The following is a 19,475-nucleotide window of genomic DNA, read 5'->3' as shown; positions in this document are numbered from 1 at the left end:
GAGGTCAGGGTAATGCCATCCAGAGTAAGGATCTGATTAGACACCATGTTTCTAAGATTTGTGGGGCTAAGTACAATAACTTCAGTTTTATCTGAGTTTAAAAGCAGGAAATTAGAGGTCATCCATGTCTTTATGTCTGTAAGACAATCCTGCAGTTTAGCTAATTGGTGTGTGTCCTCTGGCTTCATGGATAGATAAAGCTGGGTATCATCTGCGTAACAATGAAAATTTAAACAATACCGTCTAATAATACTGCCTAAGGGAAGCATGTATAAAGTGAATAAAATTGGTCCTAGCACAGAACCTTGTGGAACTCCATAATTAACTTTAGTCTGTGAAGAAGATTCCCCATTTACATGAACAAATTGTAATCTATTAGACAAATATGATTCAAACCACCGCAGCGCAGTGCCTTTAATACCTATGGCATGCTCTAATCTCTGTAATAAAATTTTATGGTCAACAGTATCAAAAGCAGCACTGAGGTCTAACAGAACAAGCACAGAGATGAGTCCACTGTCCGAGGCCATAAGAAGATCATTTGTAACCTTCACTAATGCTGTTTCTGTACTATGATGAATTCTAAAACCTGACTGAAACTCTTCAAATAGACCATTCCTCTGCAGATGATCAGTTAGCTGTTTTACAACTACCCTTTCAAGAATTTTTGAGAGAAAAGGAAGGTTGGAGATTGGCCTATAATTAGCTAAGATAGCTGGGTCAAGTGATGGCTTTTTAAGTAATGGTTTAATTACTGCCACCTTAAAAGCCTGTCGTACATAGCCAACTAACAAAGATAGATTGATCATATTTAAGATCGAAGCATTAAATAATGGTAGGGCTTCCTTGAGCAGCCTGGTAGGAATGGGGTCTAATAAACATGTTGATGGTTTGGATGAAGTAACTAATGAAAATAACTCAGACAGAACAATCGGAGAGAAAGAGTCTAACCAAATACCGGCATCACTGAAAGCAGCCAAAGATAACGATACATCTTTGGGATGGTTATGAGTAATTTTTTCTCTAATAGTTAAAATTTTGTTAGCAAAGAAAGTCATGAAGTCATTACTAGTTAAAGTTAATGGAATACTCAGCTCAATAGAGCTCTGACTCTTTGTCAGCCTGGCTACAGTGCTGAAAAGAAACCTGGGGTTGTTCTTATTTTCTTCAATTAGTGATGAGTAGAAAGATGTCCTAGCTTTACGGAGGGCTTTTTTATAGAGCAACAGACTCTTTTTCCAGGCTAAGTGAAGATCTTCTAAATTAGTGAGACGCCATTTCCTCTCCAACTTACAGGTTATCTGCTTTAAGCTGCGAGTTTGTGAGTTATACCACGGAGTCAGGCACTTCTGATTTAAAGCTCTCTTTTTCAGAGGAGCTACAGCATCCAAAGTTGTCTTCAATGAGGATGTAAAACTATTGACGAGATACTCTATCTCACTTACAGAGTTTAGGTAGCTACTCTGCACTGTGTTGTTATATGGCATTAGAGAACATAAAGAAGGAATCATATCCTTAAACCTAGTTTTCTGAAAGAATTCTAGTGTAATGAAACTTATTCCCCACTGCTGGGTAGTCCATCAGAGTAAATGTAAATGTTATTAAGAAATGATCAGACAGAAGGGAGTTTTCAGGGAATACTGTTAAGTGTTCTATTTCCATACCATAAGTCAGAACAAGATCTAAGATATGATTAAAGTGGTGGGTGGACTCATTTACATTTTGAGCAAAGCCAATAGAGTCTAATAATAGATTAAATGCAGTGTTGAGGCTGTCATTCTCAGCATCTGTGTGGATGTTAAAATCGCCCACTATAATTATCTTATCTGAGCTAAGCACTAAGTCAGACAAAAGGTCTGAAAATTCACAGAGAAACTCACAGTAACGACCAGGTGGACGATAGATAATAAATAAAACTGGTTTTTGGGACTTCCAATTTGGATGGACAAGACTAAGAGTCAAGCTTTCAAATGAATTAAAGCTCTGTCTGGGTTTTTGATTAATTAATAAGCTGGAATGGAAGATTGCTGCTAATCCTCCGCCCCGGCCCGTGCTACGAGCATTCTGACAGTTAGTGTGACTCGGGGGTGTTGACTCATTTAAACTAACATATTCATCCTGCTGTAACCAGGTTTCTGTAAGGCAGAATAAATCAATATGTTGATCAATTATTATATCATTTACCAACAGGGACTTAGAAGAGAGAGACCTAATGTTTAATAGACCACATTTAACTGTTTTAGTCTGTGGTGCAGTTGAAGGTGCTATATTATTTTTTCTTTTTGAATTTTTATGCATAAATAGATTTTTACTGGTTGTTGGTGGTCTGGGAGCAGGCACCGCCTCTACGGGGATGGGGTAATGAGGGGATGGCAGGGGGAGAGAAGCTGCAGAGAGGTGTGTAAGACTACAACTCTGCTTCCTGGTCCCAACCCTGGATAGTCACGGTTTGGAGGATTTAAGAAAATTGGCCAGATTTCTAGAAATGAGAGCTGCTCCATCCAAAGTGGGATGGATGCCGTCTCTCCTAACAAGACCAGGTTTTCCCCAGAAGCTTTGCCAATTATCTATGAAGCCCACCTCATTTTTTGGACACCACTCAGACAGCCAGCAATTCAAGGAGAACATGCGGCTAAACATGTCACTCCCGGTCCGATTGGGGAGGGGCCCAGAGAAAACTACAGAGTCCGACATTGTTTTTGCAAAGTTACACACCGATTCAATGTTAATTTTAGTGACCTCCGATTGGCGTAACCGGGTGTCATTACTGCCGACGTGAATTACAATCTTACCAAATTTACGCTTAGCCTTAGCCAGCAGTTTCAAATTTCCTTCAATGTCGCCTGCTCTGGCCCCCAGAAGACAATTGACTATGGTTGCTGGTGTCGCTAACTTCACATTTCTCAAAACAGAGTCGCCAATAACCAGAGTTTGATCCTCGGCGGGTGTGTCGCCGAGTGGGGAAAAACGGTTAGAAATGTGAAAGGGTTGGCGGTGTACACGGGGCTTCTGTTTAGAACTACGCTTCCTCCTCACAGTCACCCAGTCGGCCTGCTTTCCCGGCTGCTCGGGATCTGCCAGGGGGGAACTAACGGCGGCTAAGCTACCTTGGTCCGCACCGATTACAGGGGCCTGGCTAGCTGTAGAATTTTCCACGGTGTGGAGCCGAGTCTCCAATTCGCCCAGCCTGGCCTCCAAAGCTACGAATAAGCTACACTTATTACAAGTACCATTACTGCTAAAGGAGGCCGAGGAATAACTAAACATTTCACACCCAGAGCAGAAAAGTGCGGGAGAGACAGGAGAAGCCGCCATGCTAAATCGGCTAAGAGCTAGTAGCTGCGCTAAGCTAGCGGATTCCTAAAAACACGCAAAGTGAATAATGTGTAAATAATTTAGAGGTGATTCAGCAGAAGGAGTGCTTTAGTTAAGGCACGTGAAGATTACACTGTGAAACAAATCGTAATCTAGATAACTAGATCAATCTAACTGCGCAGATTAAACAGCTAACAGATACAGCAAAACACCACTGTGCTCCGGAACAGGAAGTGATACAATACCGCAGTGAGAGCCAACCACCAGTAGAGGCAAGCAAGAGCCTGGATGAAGAGTACTGTTTGTCACTTAAACAGCTCGTAGCTTCTTATCACTAAAGCCGTGTTCTGTTATCAATTATGAATTGTTCAACTGAGTTTTCAAACATTTAATTAGATTCATCTGTTCAGTGGCTAAAACAAGTAATTCACTCATGTTTTGTGCCTGGTATAGTAACATTAATTAGCTATTAGCTGTGCTCCTTAATGTTGTGTGTGTCTTATGAATCAATATTGCAGCATTAAAATACATTCAATAAATTAATATAAATCATAAATTCATTTGCTCCTTGTAGCAGGAAGTAATAAACGTGACTTATATTCCACTGCAATTTATCTATTGTTTTTTTGTTATATTCCACTGCAACTTATCTATTGCTTTTTTGTTTCCCTCTCTATCTCTTAAAGAGGCATTTTTGGACAGGTGCGACTTGTACTCCAGAAAATACAGTATATGGTCATGTGGACATGACTTCATTTTAGGCAGAACCAGTCCTACACATAGTAAATAAACACTAGGAGCAACACTGATCATAGGGGGTGGTCCAAAGGGAAAATTTTTTTACTAGTTTTTAATACCAACACAAGAGCATTTAACAGTAGAGCATTTAACACAAAACAAAATGTTACAAGTATGTAGCTCTTTAAAAAGGCATTTAAAAAAATCTTTTTATAGACTAAGCACTGATATGTCACATTTCTCCACACCTCTACTTGGCAAACAAGAAGTCCTATCGTAATTTTCGTTCATAATCATTTCCAACAAACAAAGAAGAAATAAAAGTGAGTTTCTGATATGCAGTTGACACTCGTGCTGCTAAATTTTGCATCTTCATTGTGACATCACAATCACTTTTCTAAATAACAAACTCACCACAAGAAGCAGCATAAAACATTTAGAAATGGCAGCCTAAATAACAATTTATCATTACAGTTATTCCAGAATCCTTTGCACTACTTTGAAGTCCTGACTGAAATTTCATCAGGAAAGATTTTATCTTAATAAAGATAAGCATTGTTTCCATTAATCATTATTATCCTCAGAAGAGTGCGTAACAGTTCATGTTACTACACAGCAGTGCAAAGGATCCTGGAAGAACTGTGTCAATAAATAAATGATTAATTTCTTATTTGAGATACTTTATGTTGGTTCTTGTGGTGAGCTTGTTAAATACCTGATGATAAAAAAGCAATGTTCATCACCATGACAGTATATTGTATCTCACAGACTTTCAGTTCTTATTTGGTTGTTAGTAATGGTTCTGAACAAAAACCACTTGAGGACATGTTATTGCCATCTTGTCAGGAATGTGACATCTGAATGCTAAGATTTTATATCCCCGTCACACATAACCGGAATCATGGACTTATGAATTGCCGCACATCCGAAAAGTGTCAGATTTCAGTTCCAAAACATTCTGACAGCCATCTGTGGAAGTCAACACAGTTGGTCAAAATCGACCAGCGGCCCCAAGTGTGATGCACATTTTCAAAACTCTCCGGGCGCTGTCGAGATGGGACACCTATCCAATGGTGGTCCATGTGTAATCTGATGACCATCTGACCGCAATTTACATATTCTGACGGCATCAAAACAGCATCTGAAACAATCTGATCGTGGTTGATTGAGCTCTGAGATCGATCAGTCACAGGAAACCGACATGTTGTGCCACATTTGTCCACCTCCACTGGACCCCGGCCAGGACGGGTGAAGGAAATGTTGTTATGTAATAACATGTATGTAGCACTATGCACACATCACAGGCTTTGTGGAGCACCCCGCAATGCAGCTGAATGGGACGTCACCGCTGTAATGCACTGATTATTACACGTACACCTTCTAAGTCTGTAACAGGCATGATGTGGAAATGTTTGTCCAGCACATAACGACATAAATAAACATGTAACTCACCTCCGGTACCCTCTGGTTCCAAAGCGCAGCGCAGACAGCTGTTTAGTCCCTTTCACCCGGCTGCACTGTGTACTGGCAACATTGATCAGATGACAAATGCATAATCCACCTCTGGTATAAATAAATCCCATGTACCCAGGGAGCAAACACCCATTTTTTTTTTTTTTTTTGAAAAACAGACATGGAATGTTATAAAAGGTTGGTGGCCAGAAATGACATCTACACCCTCCTAGGATCACAACCTGGGTGGACAACCCTGGAAATTTTCTACTGGAAATCTGTAGGAGGCCCATATTTCAAATAGCCATGTCCGCAGACATGCGGCTTCTGACGCCACCACACATTTCCTATTTATCAGCATACAGGGAGTCAAATACACACTATATATCACCCCAACATGTCTGCAACAGATCATCTTATGTGAAGGCAAATAAATATACCCAATAATTACTCATATTGTGGGTATATCGTTGTTGTTTCATTGTGTTTCATGCATGCATGTTTTCAGGAAATTCTATTTGCAGAATTGGGTGTACACACACCTGTGTCCTCAGGACATGGAATAAGTGTACACATGACATTCATGTAATGATAGAAAACAATTTACCTTGTTTTCAGGGCAGAAAATACATATAGGTCTTCAAGATATACACTCGGGTGATCACTGTCAAGATAGGTACATGTACAGTGCGGCTGATCACTGATATCACTATGTTGGCTTTATGGTGATGGGGGTGTCACATGGATTGCTGTCTCTGTGTGTTGCAGGTCCCTGATTGAAGATGGCAGCCAAGGCAGGCAAGGACCTGACAGATGTTGCCCTGTCACTAAAGAAGACCACGAAGTGTGGGAATACAGATTACACAAAGTGTATCATATGCCAAGAACAGTCTGCCGAAAAAATTCTCAGAGTTCAGCCCACCTCCAAAGTAAAGCTCATTGAAGCCATGGAAGCTCGAGAAGACAGCACCTTCACAAGGCTGGAAAAAGACACTGCTGAAGAGACATGGATAGAAGACAAGGCACCCAAATGGCATGCTAGATGGAGGAACTGGTACCTGAATAAGAAGAGCTACAAACTGGCCAAAAAGAAGCGTCTTGCAGGTAGTACCAGTTCCATGACAGACTCCCCTCAACCCAGATGCAGTACCTCACTGAACACACCACCAGAATGACCAGGCAAAGTGTTGAAGCATATGATGCAAAGACTCAGTGTGTTATCTGCAACAAGATGTGGAGAGATGAGAAGGAGCCAACCTCTAAGGTGTCTACAATAAACAGCCAGAAGGCCATCAAGGAGAAAGCAAAGTTGCTCCATAAAGAGTACATCCTCCTGAGGCTCATTGGACAGGGTCATGATATGGTAGCTAATGACATCTGTTACCACAAGCCCTGCATGGACAATTTCAAAGCCCAGAGGGTTTCTGGAAGTGTGCAACAGAACGTGTACAACATCACCTTCAATCAACTTGTGGAACAACTTGAACCTTTGCTGTTCAAAGAGATGTCTGGCTTCCTGGTGACAACTCTGAGGGATCAGTACAGGACACATCTCCATGAGCTTGGAGTGAAAACTGCAGACAAATACCAAGCCATCACTCTGAAGTGGAAGCTGGAACAGAAGTTCAGCAGAAGAATTTCCATTATCAACCAAACCAGTGGATCAGGCTTCATCTGTGCATCAACAGTCCCACTGGGTGATGCCCTTGAGAAGCTAAGATGACTAGAGGCAACCCAGCATGTAGATGAGTAATAGCGTACACTGTATCAAGCTGCAAAGATTCTGCAGGCAGATTCCCAGCTCTGTAAACAGCACACTCGTGAGAAACCAGCAATAGACATTTCCTTCACAGCAGCCAGCACCCTGGTTCCTGATTCACTGTTCAACTTCACAAGCTCGCTACTCTGTGACAAAGGGCCAGAACTGACTGAAAGTGGAAGAGCACAAGTTGATCAGTCGATAGCAGAGAAAGCCCTCATCATGTCTCAGCAAATGTTGCAGCATGTATCTGGCATCCCTACATCTATGTCCTTAGAGTGTTTAAACTCCGTTTTATATCCACTGTTAGGTTTAAAGCCTTTAATAACAAAAATAAGAAAAAAGGGCCGATCCGTGGACACGGCTATTTCAAATAAAGGCCTCCTATAGATTTTCAGTAGAAAATTTCCAGGGCTGTCCACCCAGGTTGTGATCCTAGGAGGGTGTAGATGTCATTTCTGGCCACCAACCTTTTATAACATTCCATGTCTGCAAAACCCTATTTGCTTCCTGGGTAAAGTGAAGTGCTGTCCCACACCGATAATCCAACTGCAGTTGTGATAAGATGCATATCAAGTAAAATGACAACAAAAAAAGAGTTTAAAAAAAGAGACAAGAGAAAGTCCACTAGCTGCATCTGAAAGTTGCGCACATGTGGGAAGTTGGCACACTGCCAGCACAGTTCAACAGCAGTTACAGAATCCAGCCGGACAAATAAAATCTAGCAATGCAAGTATATACTGATCAAACACCTAAAGGGATTTTTCTCCGGACTGTATACAAGCAGGCGATCACAGAGCTGTCAACCTGTTTGTGCGCTCTCTGGATGGACAGCTCCTGTGCTCGTGTGCGCACACAGAGTGGCTGGTACAGTATTTCTGAACACATATACATGCAGCTGAGCGAACACTTCAGCCACACACTCGCACACTGCTTTTATCACCTGTTCTACACACGCAGCTTGTTCAGCCATTGTGAACACTCGCACGCAGCTGAGTGGACACACACTCATCACTCGGTTCACCTGTTCTACACACATACACGCGCACACTCCGTCATGTGAGACAAACACTGATGAGAGGTCAGTTTAGCGCTGGGAATGTGAGGACGAGCAGAGATTTGATTGCGTGGGTGAGTGTCGGTGCTGTCTGACAGCAGTCTGTGTCATCTGACTGTTGTCTGAAATATGTTTGGGCTGCATCCTGCAGGTGTGCACGAGGCAGTCCGGATGCATTCAGACCACAACTGACCACGCCTCTTTTCCTGCTGACTGCGTCGCATTATGGCAATATTTGCTGTGTCGGAATGGTTCCGCCACATTCTTGCTATATGTGATGGGGGCTTTAAAGAGAATCTGTTTTTCTTTTTTTTTCTTTTCAAAGAATTATGTACTTGTAAGATTTTCTTGTTTAAACATCACAGATACAAGCTATGTCATTTCTGTGTAAGTTTATGAACACAGTATTTGGTCGTTAATTAGCTGAAATTTAGGGACATCAGATAAAGAACTTGCATCAGGCACCAAATTAGTCAGGACCAGTTCTGTCTGTCTACGGAATACAGCTTTGAGTGTGTTGCATGCACACACACGCACACGCACACACACACACACACACACACACACACACATGCACAGTTATGTAACCATTTGTTTTGTTAGTTGTTTCTGGTCTTTCCAACAAAGAATCTGAAATCTGATAGAAAACATTTTGTATGAATTTGTTCTGTTCAGAATGGAGAATGATGTTACCTGTCCTTGGAACTCCACTGCCTGGAAACCAGCATAGATGGGTATAAAGCAGCTTGCCAGGAGAGCCTTGAGAAATACATGTATTTTTAAACTGTGCACTTTATAGAGGCAGAAACCTTCAACAGTAAATACTTTGGTGTTCATTTCAATTTATAAATGGATTGCTTTTATATAGCGCTTTTCCATTAGCATCAGAAACTCAAAGATCTTTACAATTATGCCTCACATTCACCCATTTCAGGGTGCTGCCATGCAAGGTGTTCACTACACACTGGGAACAACAAGGGGGTTACCATCATCTATCCCATTTTTAATTTAATCTTTATTTAACTGGGTTAGTCCCCTTGAGATCAAGACCTCTTTTGCAAGGAAGACCTGGACAATTATGTTTCCAATTCACCTAACTTGCATATCTTTAAATATAAATACAATACACATTATGAAATCTACAGTGCATCCAAAAGTACTGACAGTGCTTCACTTTTTCCACATTTTATGTTACAGCCTTATTCCAAAATGGATGAAATTAATTTTTTTCCCTCAAATTTCTACACACAATACCACATAATGACAATGTGAAAAAAAAGTTTTGTTTTTTTTTTTCTAATTTATTAAAAGTTAAAAAGAAAGAAAAACTACATTTCCCACCATGGTTGCAGTTTTGGGGTGATGTGGCACAGATGGAACTCACAATCACTCATACTGTAACTCCCAATATTGCACACCTGTCAACACCTACCGTACTGTGGATATAGAGTATTAGCTTTGCCACACATATACATTTATGTACATTCATGTTCATGCAATATCCACCATAGTAACATACTCCATAATATACAAAAAATGAACGTTTATGAGTTCAGTGGTACGATGTTTCATGAGGTGAAAGCTAGAACACGTATGTTCCAGCTTTCACCTAATTAAATATTTGTTCCATTGAAAGAATGTAAAAACATTCATTATTTGTTTTATATAATGGCTAAAATAGATCCTTGTCATTTGATATTTTATTAATTTATCAACAACAGAAAAGGCACTTGCATTTTGGTGTTCCACTGCTGCTAAAGTCCAAATTGTGACGTGTAGTCTGGTGATGCAGTGCACTGACTTCGAACTTCCATAAAAAAAGACTTTGTGTAGTTCCTCAGTCCAGCCAAAAATCACATCACCTTTTCATCTGAACAGCTCTTCATGCATCCAGACGGCTTACAGTGGAGTGGATTTTGTGGGTGTGTATGTGTTACAAGAAGTAGCACAGTCAGTTAGCGCAATCAAATCATCGACTCGTTTGTGTCGTTGTCCCGCACGTGTGCGTGCATGCGCTCACACAACCGGGTCGGCGCTTGTAGTAGCTGAAAGAAAAAAAAAAAAGACTGTGTACATCCTCAGTGCAGGAAAAAACCCTCATCAGAAAATAGTCCAGCTTTTCATCCTAACTTCCTGCTAACAGCCTCCAGACAGCGCAGTGGATTTGTTTTGTGTGTGCCTGCGTATGTGTGTAGGTGTGTGTGTCTATAGAGTGCAACGGTACCAAACGTATGGAACCAAATTTGCACTCTAAATGGAACCAAATTGCACTCTAAATGCAATGCAACACAAATGGGACTAATAATCCATGTCATGTGACATAAAAAGCACCAATCAAATGACAAGGATCCACTCAGCCGTTATGTAACACCTGATAGCATATAGGCCAAATCGAACCAGAATGCATTGTGTCATCAACATCCAGCCGGATTTCTGTTCACATTCACATACTGAATAGTTTTACTTTGCAGCACCTGACACTGGCATTTACAGTTTTGGTCATAGGTTTACATACACACATTCATCATGGGCATGAATATCTTTGATTTTTAATCTTTAAATTGTTCTGTTGCCAGGGTGCAATGACTGTACAGCATACATCATCAATTACTTCAAAAAACAAGAATTGGGTGGACAAGTTTTATTTTGGATCTTCTCTAATTAACAGGATCATAATTACACATACAGGTTCAAATATAGGTTCAAAATCTTACAATAAGTGGTGCTGAAGGTTCTACATTGCCTAATATGACAAGGCTAAGGCCTATGAAATCCTTGTTAGAGGCCATAATTGATTACAACTGATAGTTTCGCTTTGCCAGCATAAAAATGATGTGTTTGGCACCACTCAGACAATGTCTTTTTACCATATTTGACTATTTATTTATTTATTCTTCCTCTACTTCTTAGTGAATAGCTTTAATAATTTATTGGACAGTGGTTACATGTTGCTTTACTCGTTACTTACCATTTTCCTGGTGTTGGAAATGTTTTCCCTGAGCGGAGTCCCAGTCCTGTAGGACTGGCATGGTGGCTCCTTTGTCTACACGAGGGACCAGCTGATTGAACTCTGAGGTGGCAGCCCGAACAGGGAAAGACATGATATCCCTAACGAACTATGGAGGAAATACCGGGACTGTAGAGCCAGGTTGAGATGGAGACAAATGACGAGGAGATGTTGGGCGTATCTTCTCTCTATTGTGATGGGAAATATAAGATTGCTGGCAAACAAAATGGATGAATTAATCTCCCTTTTGAGGAGCGAAAAGTGTGTTTCGTGAGGGCTCAGTCTTGTGCTTCACAGAGACATGGAGTGTAGACTCTGTAGTGAGTTTACCCGGCTTTCAATTGTTGCAAGTGAACCGAAGCTGTGCCGACAGTGGGAAAGAGAAAGGCAAGGGGATGCTGTTTACGTGAACAACAAGTGGTGCAATCAGGAACATGTTACGGTGAAGGAGTGTGTATGCAATCCAGACATTGGGCTGCTGGCAGTGAGTCTCCATTCTTATTATTTGTTGAGGGAGTTTTCACATACCATCGTCCTCATTTACTGGTGGCAGACATGTCGTGGGCCATTGATGTTATCACCTCCACGATGGCAAGGCTGCATACGCTGCATCCCACTGTGTTTATTGCCATCTCTGGGGATTTTAACCATGTTACCCTTTCAACATCCCTTCCCACTCTCAAGCACTTTGTGGATCGTAAAACAAGAGATAATAAGACAACTGACCTACTGTGTGTTAATGTTAAGGAAGCATACAGTGCCAGAGCCCTCTTGTGCAAGTGTCTTTCAGTCATTTCCATAAGCATGTGGTACTCATTGCTCTCACTGTAAAAAAAAAAAAAGAAAAGGAAAAAAAAGCAATGATTCTTGTTTACTGTTTCAGCAATGGCAAAACAATTTCCTTCAGGTTTAATAAAGTTCTTTGCCGCCTCTCTCTGCCGATTGGACCATCGACTACCTCACTGACCGCCTGCAGTATGTGCGGCTACGCGGTTGTCAGTCTGACGTGGTAAGGTGCAGCACCGGGGCCTCCCAGGGCACCATCCTCTCACCTTTCTTCTTCACCCTTTACACCTCGGACTTCACCTACAACACGGACAGCTGCCATCTCCAGAAGTTCTCTGATGACTCCGCCATTGTGGGTCGTGTGTCTGAGGGGAACGAGCTGGAGTACCGGTCGGTCATCACAGACTTCATGGACTGGTGTGAGCACAACCACTTGTGTCTCAACACCAGTAAGACGAAGGAGATGGTGATCGACTTCAGGAGGAAACCACCACCACACCCACCAGTGAACATCCAGGGGGAGGATATAGAGACTGTGGACAGTTTCAAATACCTGGGTGTTCACCTCAACAACAAACTGGACTGGACTCACAACACTGACGCCCTGTACAAGAAAGGACAGAGTCGCCTCCACCTCCTGAGGAGACTGAGCTCCTTTGGAGTGAGCAGTCCTCTGCTTAAGACCTTCTATGACTCTGTTGTAGCCTCTGCTCTCCTCTATGCTGTTGTCTGTTGGGCCCCGGGCAGCACAGAGCAGGAGACAAAGAGACTGAACAAGCTGGTCAGGAAGTCCACCTCTGTCCTGGGCTGTCCTCTGGACTCTCTGGAGGAGGTGGCTGAGAGGAGGGTGTCAGCTAAGTTCAAATACATCATGGACAACTCCTCTCACCCTCTGCACTGGACTGTAGTGGAGCTGAGCAGCTTCTTCAATGACAGACTGAGGCACCCTCAGTGCAAGAAGGAACGATACCGCAGGTCGTTTTATTATTATTATTATATATATATATTTCTACCTCATTTTCTTATTTTATTGTATTGTTACAAGTATTATTATTATTGCTTATCCTTACACACGCTATTTGATGCACACTTTCCTCTACTCGCACCCATCTTGTGTGTTTTTAAGAGCTGACGTAATGTGAATTTCTCCACTGTGAGATCAATAAAGTCTTATCTTCTTTCTTATTCTCGTATTCTTAAATTCCACATTTACATACAGACTCACAAGAAACTATCAATCTTTTTTAAAAGAATAAAATGTAAAAATAAACATTTCTAAAATTGTCCTCCTTAAACTCAAACTAAAATCAAATCTCTACAACTTGATATAAATTAATTAAAAATATAAAAGCCAAAATGATGGGTTGCATAAGTAATGGAACGCTTTGGTATAATACCTGTAAATAACCTTCTTCGTCTTTCGGCTGTTCCCGTTAGGGGTCGCCACAGCAGATCAATCGTTTCCATCTCACCCTGTCCTCTGTATCTTCCTCTGTCACACCAACCACCTGCATGTCCTCCCTCAGCACATCCATAAACCTCCTCTTTGGCCTCTCTCTTCTCCTCCTGCCTGGTGGCTCCATCCTCAGCATCCTTCTCCCTATATACCCTGGGTCCCTCCTCAGCACATGTCCAAACCATCTCAATCTCGCCTCTCTGACTTTGTCTCCAAACCGTCCCACCTGAGCTGTCCCTCTGATATGTTCATTCCTAATCTTGTCCATTCTTGTCACTCCCAAAGAGAATCTCAACATCTTCAGCTCTGCCACCTCCAGCTCCGCCTCCTGTCGTTTTGTCTCTAAACCATACAACATAGCTGGTCTCACTACTGTCTTGTAGACTTTCCCCTTCACTCTTGCTGATATTCTTCGGTCACAAATCACTCCTGCCACCTTTCTCCACCCACTCCACCCTGCCTGCACTCTCTTCTTCACCTCTCTACCACACTCTCCATTACTTTGAACAGTTGACCCCAAATGGCTATGACAGTACAAGCACTCTTATAGGCTGATTTCCAGTCTAATATTTTCCCATATCAGACCGTTACCATGACAATCAGCCCGGGTTGCGTATCAGATTTGCGACTTTGTTTACAATTTTCATGGCGCAAAATAAAACAAAACAAAAAGCGAACAAAGAAATTATGAGTGATGAAGAGGACCATTCTCAGAGTGAACTGTACTGATGAGTTTGATTGGGAGGAATTAACAGCAAACAAGCTTGATGTGGACATGTAAAATGAAGACCAACAAGATGAAGACACAGCTCTGAACAGCCTTATAATAAATAAATTATTAACCTCGCTTGCTAAGTCTGTTCGGGAATATCAGAGGTCTGATAATATTTTCCTGTACAGACCTTGCGCTCGGTTAATAATCCTTTACTATTGCCAGTTTTCTTCAGAAAAGTCAGGGGATGAATACATGAACATTACCAAGTCACTGAATATGTCTTGGACTTTATTTACATCGGTTATGAAGAAATACAAACAGTATGGCACTCTATGGTAAATCTGTATAGAGTAGATAGTTCTGAAAAACTGAGTGAGGAAAGACACTCAGACGACCCAGAAGAAGTTACAGGCTTCACTGGCTGTAATTGGAGGAATTGTGCATAGTGCATGTTTGGCATTTTGTATCCCCAGTTATAGAGCTTCATGATGAAGTGGCACAGAGGAGGATTTTCTTTCACCAAAACATCAAATCTTGGATTGCATCTCAGATGTACCTTCTGGCAAATTGTAGCTGAACTTTCAGGTCTTTTTAAGAAACATCTCTGGAGAGATCTAAAAATGGCTGTGCGCCGACGCTCCCCATCCAATCTAATTCAGCCTGAGAGGTGCTGCAAAGAACAGGCAAAAATGCCCAAAGATAGGTGCGCCAAGCTTGTGGCATCATATTCAAGAAGACTTGAAACTGTAATTCCTGCCAAAGGTGCATCAAAAAAGTATTGAGAAAAGGGTGTGAATACCTATGCCATGGGTTAAAGCAACAAATTTTCATCTGATTGAAATTTTTTCTTGGCAAAAATCAATGCCAGCAATTCCCTAAAATGTGGCGTAGTGGGGGCACACACTCTTTTTTCCTCAAAAAATACAATAAACACATTATACAGTATACAAATCTATTCTAAATAGCCTCTAAGAAGAGACAGACAAAGCATAAAAAGAATGCAAAACTTTGAACATAAAGGTACATAAAAGGGTGGTGGGTTGGGTGGGGTGTAGTCTTGATTCTGGGGGGTCTGGGAGTGCCCCCACCCCCAGAACATTTTTTTTTAAAGACCAAGTCAAATTTTGTGTATTCTGGTCAATTTTAACAGGTATGAAGCCCTCTGAAACAAAGAAAACTCAGTATTGATTCTGGGGAGTCTGGGGGTGCTCCCCCAGAATTTTTTTTAAAAGAGAAAGTCAAATTTTGTATATTCTGGTGAATTTTAATGGGTATGAAGCCCTCTGAAACAAAGAAAACTCACTTCAAACTATGGGGGTTTGGGGGATCTCCCACAGAAACTTTTTAAAAAAGCAAGTCAAATTTTGTATATTCTTGTGAATTTTAATGGGTATGAAGTCCTCTGAAACAAAGAAAACTCACTCCAAACTGTCAAGTAAAAATTCTTTGTCTTCTGTAGTATTTTGATTTGTTCTAATCCGGTGAATGCGCCAAATGGGTGCTGTGTTGCTGGCTGTACAGTCAACAAAATACAAAATTAGGGCCTAAAGCAACTGACAACGTTGTTCTGCTGTGCACAAAGTAACACTGTCACCAGTTTTGAAAATGCATGTGCACTGAGAAACTCAAAACTGGCGTATTCACATTTAATTGGTAAAATGCTCTCACTCGTAAAACAAACTAGGGCTGCAACTAACGATTATTTTAGTAATCGATTAATCATTTTTTGTTGTTTGTTTTTTTTTAACTTACATGAGTTTTGCCATTATTTCTAGAAGTGAGTTATTATTAAAAGGCCTTTATCACGCAACATCAACATTTGAGCTTCTAATAAAGTTATGATGTTATATTCTCATCAAAAACATACCTGGAGTAGTGTTTTGTTTTATTTTGCACTTACATATATCACTGACACACCACAGAGATTTCCATCAGATTTCACTCGATTATGAGCATTTTTAGATGCCTACAGCAACTATCTCAACCACTGACAACATATTACAGCAAGAGTCTACAAAAGTATTTTAAAGGCCTGACTAAAGTGTAATATGTGATCTTTAATAAGTTATTTTCATGAAAAAAGACACAAATGTTATTATTTTTATTTTTTTTCTTGTGTAAAAACACAGCTTAGATGTGGTTTGACCGAAACAAATTGTCATTAAACTTAAATAAAACAGGGATGAAGTGGAGTCACTATGTGTTCACAGGAAACATTTATTTATTTCTATATTTATTTAACATGTGAATAACATGTGAATTTCTTCTCTGTGAGATCAATAAAGTTTATCTTTATCTTTTATTTATTCATGTTCATTGTTAGTTGGTTTTACCTTTTCTGTTGTGTTTTGTTTTATCAGGTTCTTTTTGTCTGTTTCTCTGAAATTGTATTGTAGCAATATTAGTTATTATTAAGCAAAAACAAAGAGTTCACCGCGCTTCTGTATAGCACAAACAAATCTGGTGCAACCAGATAGGACTAATTTGTAAAAGAGAAAAATAACTGGTGCAACACAGAAATAAGTGCCAGAAAATTTAATAAGGTGCTGAAAGCAAAAATGTACATTGGGACTAACGTTTCAATGTGAGAATCACATCTTCCTAAGATGTTATTTTTCTCTTTTACATATTAGTTATTATTACTTTTGTTGTTGTTCCTATTATTATTATTATTATTATTATACAAATAAAAAATATTACAATTCGTAATACATTTGACTTACAACAACAAACGCTAAGCCATTAATTATTTATTATACAGAAAACAAAAGCACACAAACGGTGCTGAGATGCAAACAGCTTAATGCTAACTTTAACACTGAAAACGCCATAGACACACTAACACGTTAGCATCGGCCCCGTTTTTAAGTTATAAAATACATCTATCAACTGTTTTAGAAGACCATAACAGGTCGGTTTAATATAAAAAGGGTAAATATTACTCACAGACATATGCTCTTTGGGGTTTAAGCGGGGGAAAATTAAGATAAAGCGAAATAATACAACAAACCATCGAAGCAGTGAGCACAGCTTGGGGAGTGTCTGGCAATGTTCTCATGAAGACAGGGAGGAGAAGGACCGTGGTTCTTGGCAAGCAGTAAACAGAGCAGAGAGGAAGGAAAATTCACACAGTCCCTTCCTCCACAGTCCACACTGACAATGCTGCTGCTTTGATTAGCGCAGAATGGGATGTTGCTTTGACAGTGAGAGTATCAGATTTCGGCCCCAAAACACACATGACACCATGTGCGCATGCGTATGTATGGTTAAATTTTCCAAATGACGGAAATCCGTCGTGGTGACGGAGAACTTTAACCGATGACCTATGCACACACAATTTGTTTATTTATTTTTTAATAAATTTGCAAAAGTTTCAAAAATACTTTTTATGCTGTCATTCTGGGGTGTTGTGAGTAGAATTTTGAGGGGAAAAAAATTAATTTACCTCCTTTTGGAAAAAGGATGTAATATAACAAAATGTGGAAAAAGTGAAGCAATTTGAATAGTTTTAGGATGCACTGTATATTGTCATGGACTGAGAGGGTGCTGACCAGGAAAGAAGCTCAAGTTCCACAATCGACATCTTCAAGCTCAATTGAAATTTGCAGCTGGCCACATGGACAAGCCAAATGCCTTCAGAAGAAATGTTTTATGGACAGGCGAGACAAAGATTGAGCTATGTGGCCACGATGACTATACTTGGAGGAGTAATGGTGATGCTTTTAAATCTAAGAACACTATCAACTGTCAAGCATAGTGCTGGTAGCATCATGCTCTGGAGCTGCCAGTGGTACTGATGCACTGTACAAAAATGGGATAATAAATGAAAGAGGACAATCTCCAAATTCTTCAACATCACCTCAAACCAACAGTTAAGACGGTTGACACTTGGCCACAACTGCATGTTCCAAAAGGGCAATGATCCCAAACACATCAAAAATGGTTGTGGGTTGGATAAAAGCAGACTAACATTAAGCTTCTGGAATGGCTTTCCCAAAGCCCCGACCTCAACCCAATTGAAAATTTGTGGACTACATTTAAAAGCCAGACTCATGCCAGTAAGCCAACCAATTTAAATGAACGCCAATTCTGCCAAGAAGAGTGCTCAAATATTCAGCCAGAGTTACAACACCAATTCCAATGAAGATGGGGTGTTGTGTAAAATGTAAATAAAAACAGAATACAATGACTTTCAAATCCTCTTCAATCTATATTCAATTGAATACACCACAAAGACAAGATATCTAATATTCAAACTGATTATGTTTATTGTTTTTGTGCAAATATTTGCTCATTTTGAAATGGATGCCTGCAACACGTTTCAAAAAAGTTGGGACAGTGGTATGTTTACCACTGTGTTACATCACCTTTCCTTCTAACAACACTCAATAAGCATTTGGGAACTGAGGACACTAATTGTTGAAGCTTTGTAGGTGGAATTCTTTCCCATTCCTGCTTGATGTACAACTTCACTTGTTCAACAGTCCGGGGTCTCCGTTGTCGTATTTTGCGTTTCATAATGCACCACACATTTTCAATGGGTGACAGGTCTGGACTGCAAGTAGGCCAGTCTAGTACCCGCACTCTTTTACTACAAAGCCACACTGTTGTAACACGTACAGAATGTGGCCTGGCATTGTCTTGCTGAAATAAGCAGGGACGTCCCTGAAAAAGACGTTGCTTGGATGGCAGCATGTGTTGCTTCAAAACCTGGATGTACCTTTCAGCATTGATGGTGCTATCACAGATGTGTAAGTTGCCCATGCCATGGGCACAAACGCACCCGCATACCATCACAGATGCTGGCTTTTGAACTTTGCGCTGGTAACAATCTGGATGGTCTTTTTCCTCTTTTGTCCAGAGGACATGACGTCCATGAGTTCCAAAAACAATTTGAAATTTGGACTTAGCAGACCACAGCACACTTTTCCACTTTGCGTCTGTCCAATGGTTTTCTGAAGTGTTCCTGAGCCCACGCGTAAGATCCTTTACACAGTGATATTGGTTTTTAATGCAGTGCCAACTGAAAGATCAAAGGTGAAGGGGCATTAAATGTTGGTTTTCGGCCTTGCTGCTTACATGTAGAAAGTTCTTCAGATTCTCTGAATCTTGTGATTATATTATGGACTGTAGATGATGGAATCCCTAAATCCCTAAATGTTTCTCAAACGTTGAGAAACATTGTTCTTA

At 40.6% G+C, this 19,475-nt stretch overlaps 1 protein-coding gene across 5 annotated transcripts in view; it reads right to left on the bottom strand.

The window, feature by feature from the left end:
• pnpla4 (patatin-like phospholipase domain containing 4) overlaps positions 1–19,475 on the bottom strand; it is an 85,443-nt gene that overhangs the window by 34,681 nt on the left and 31,287 nt on the right. For 4 of the 5 annotated variants that reach the window (XM_034173590.1, XM_034173607.1, XM_034173595.1 and 1 more), the window contains one exon: positions 9,015–9,080. The exons of the other annotated variant lie outside the window; for it this stretch is intronic. In XM_034173590.1, coding sequence (XP_034029481.1) covers positions 9,015–9,080 — 66 coding nt within the window. The remainder of the gene's footprint in view (positions 1–9,014; positions 9,081–19,475) is intronic. 5 annotated transcript variants of the gene reach the window in all.

This window comes from Thalassophryne amazonica, chromosome 1 (assembly GCF_902500255.1).
Source record: "Thalassophryne amazonica chromosome 1, fThaAma1.1, whole genome shotgun sequence".
NCBI lineage: Eukaryota > Metazoa > Chordata > Actinopteri > Batrachoidiformes > Batrachoididae > Thalassophryne > Thalassophryne amazonica.
This window is presented reverse-complemented; position numbering and strand designations above follow the sequence as displayed.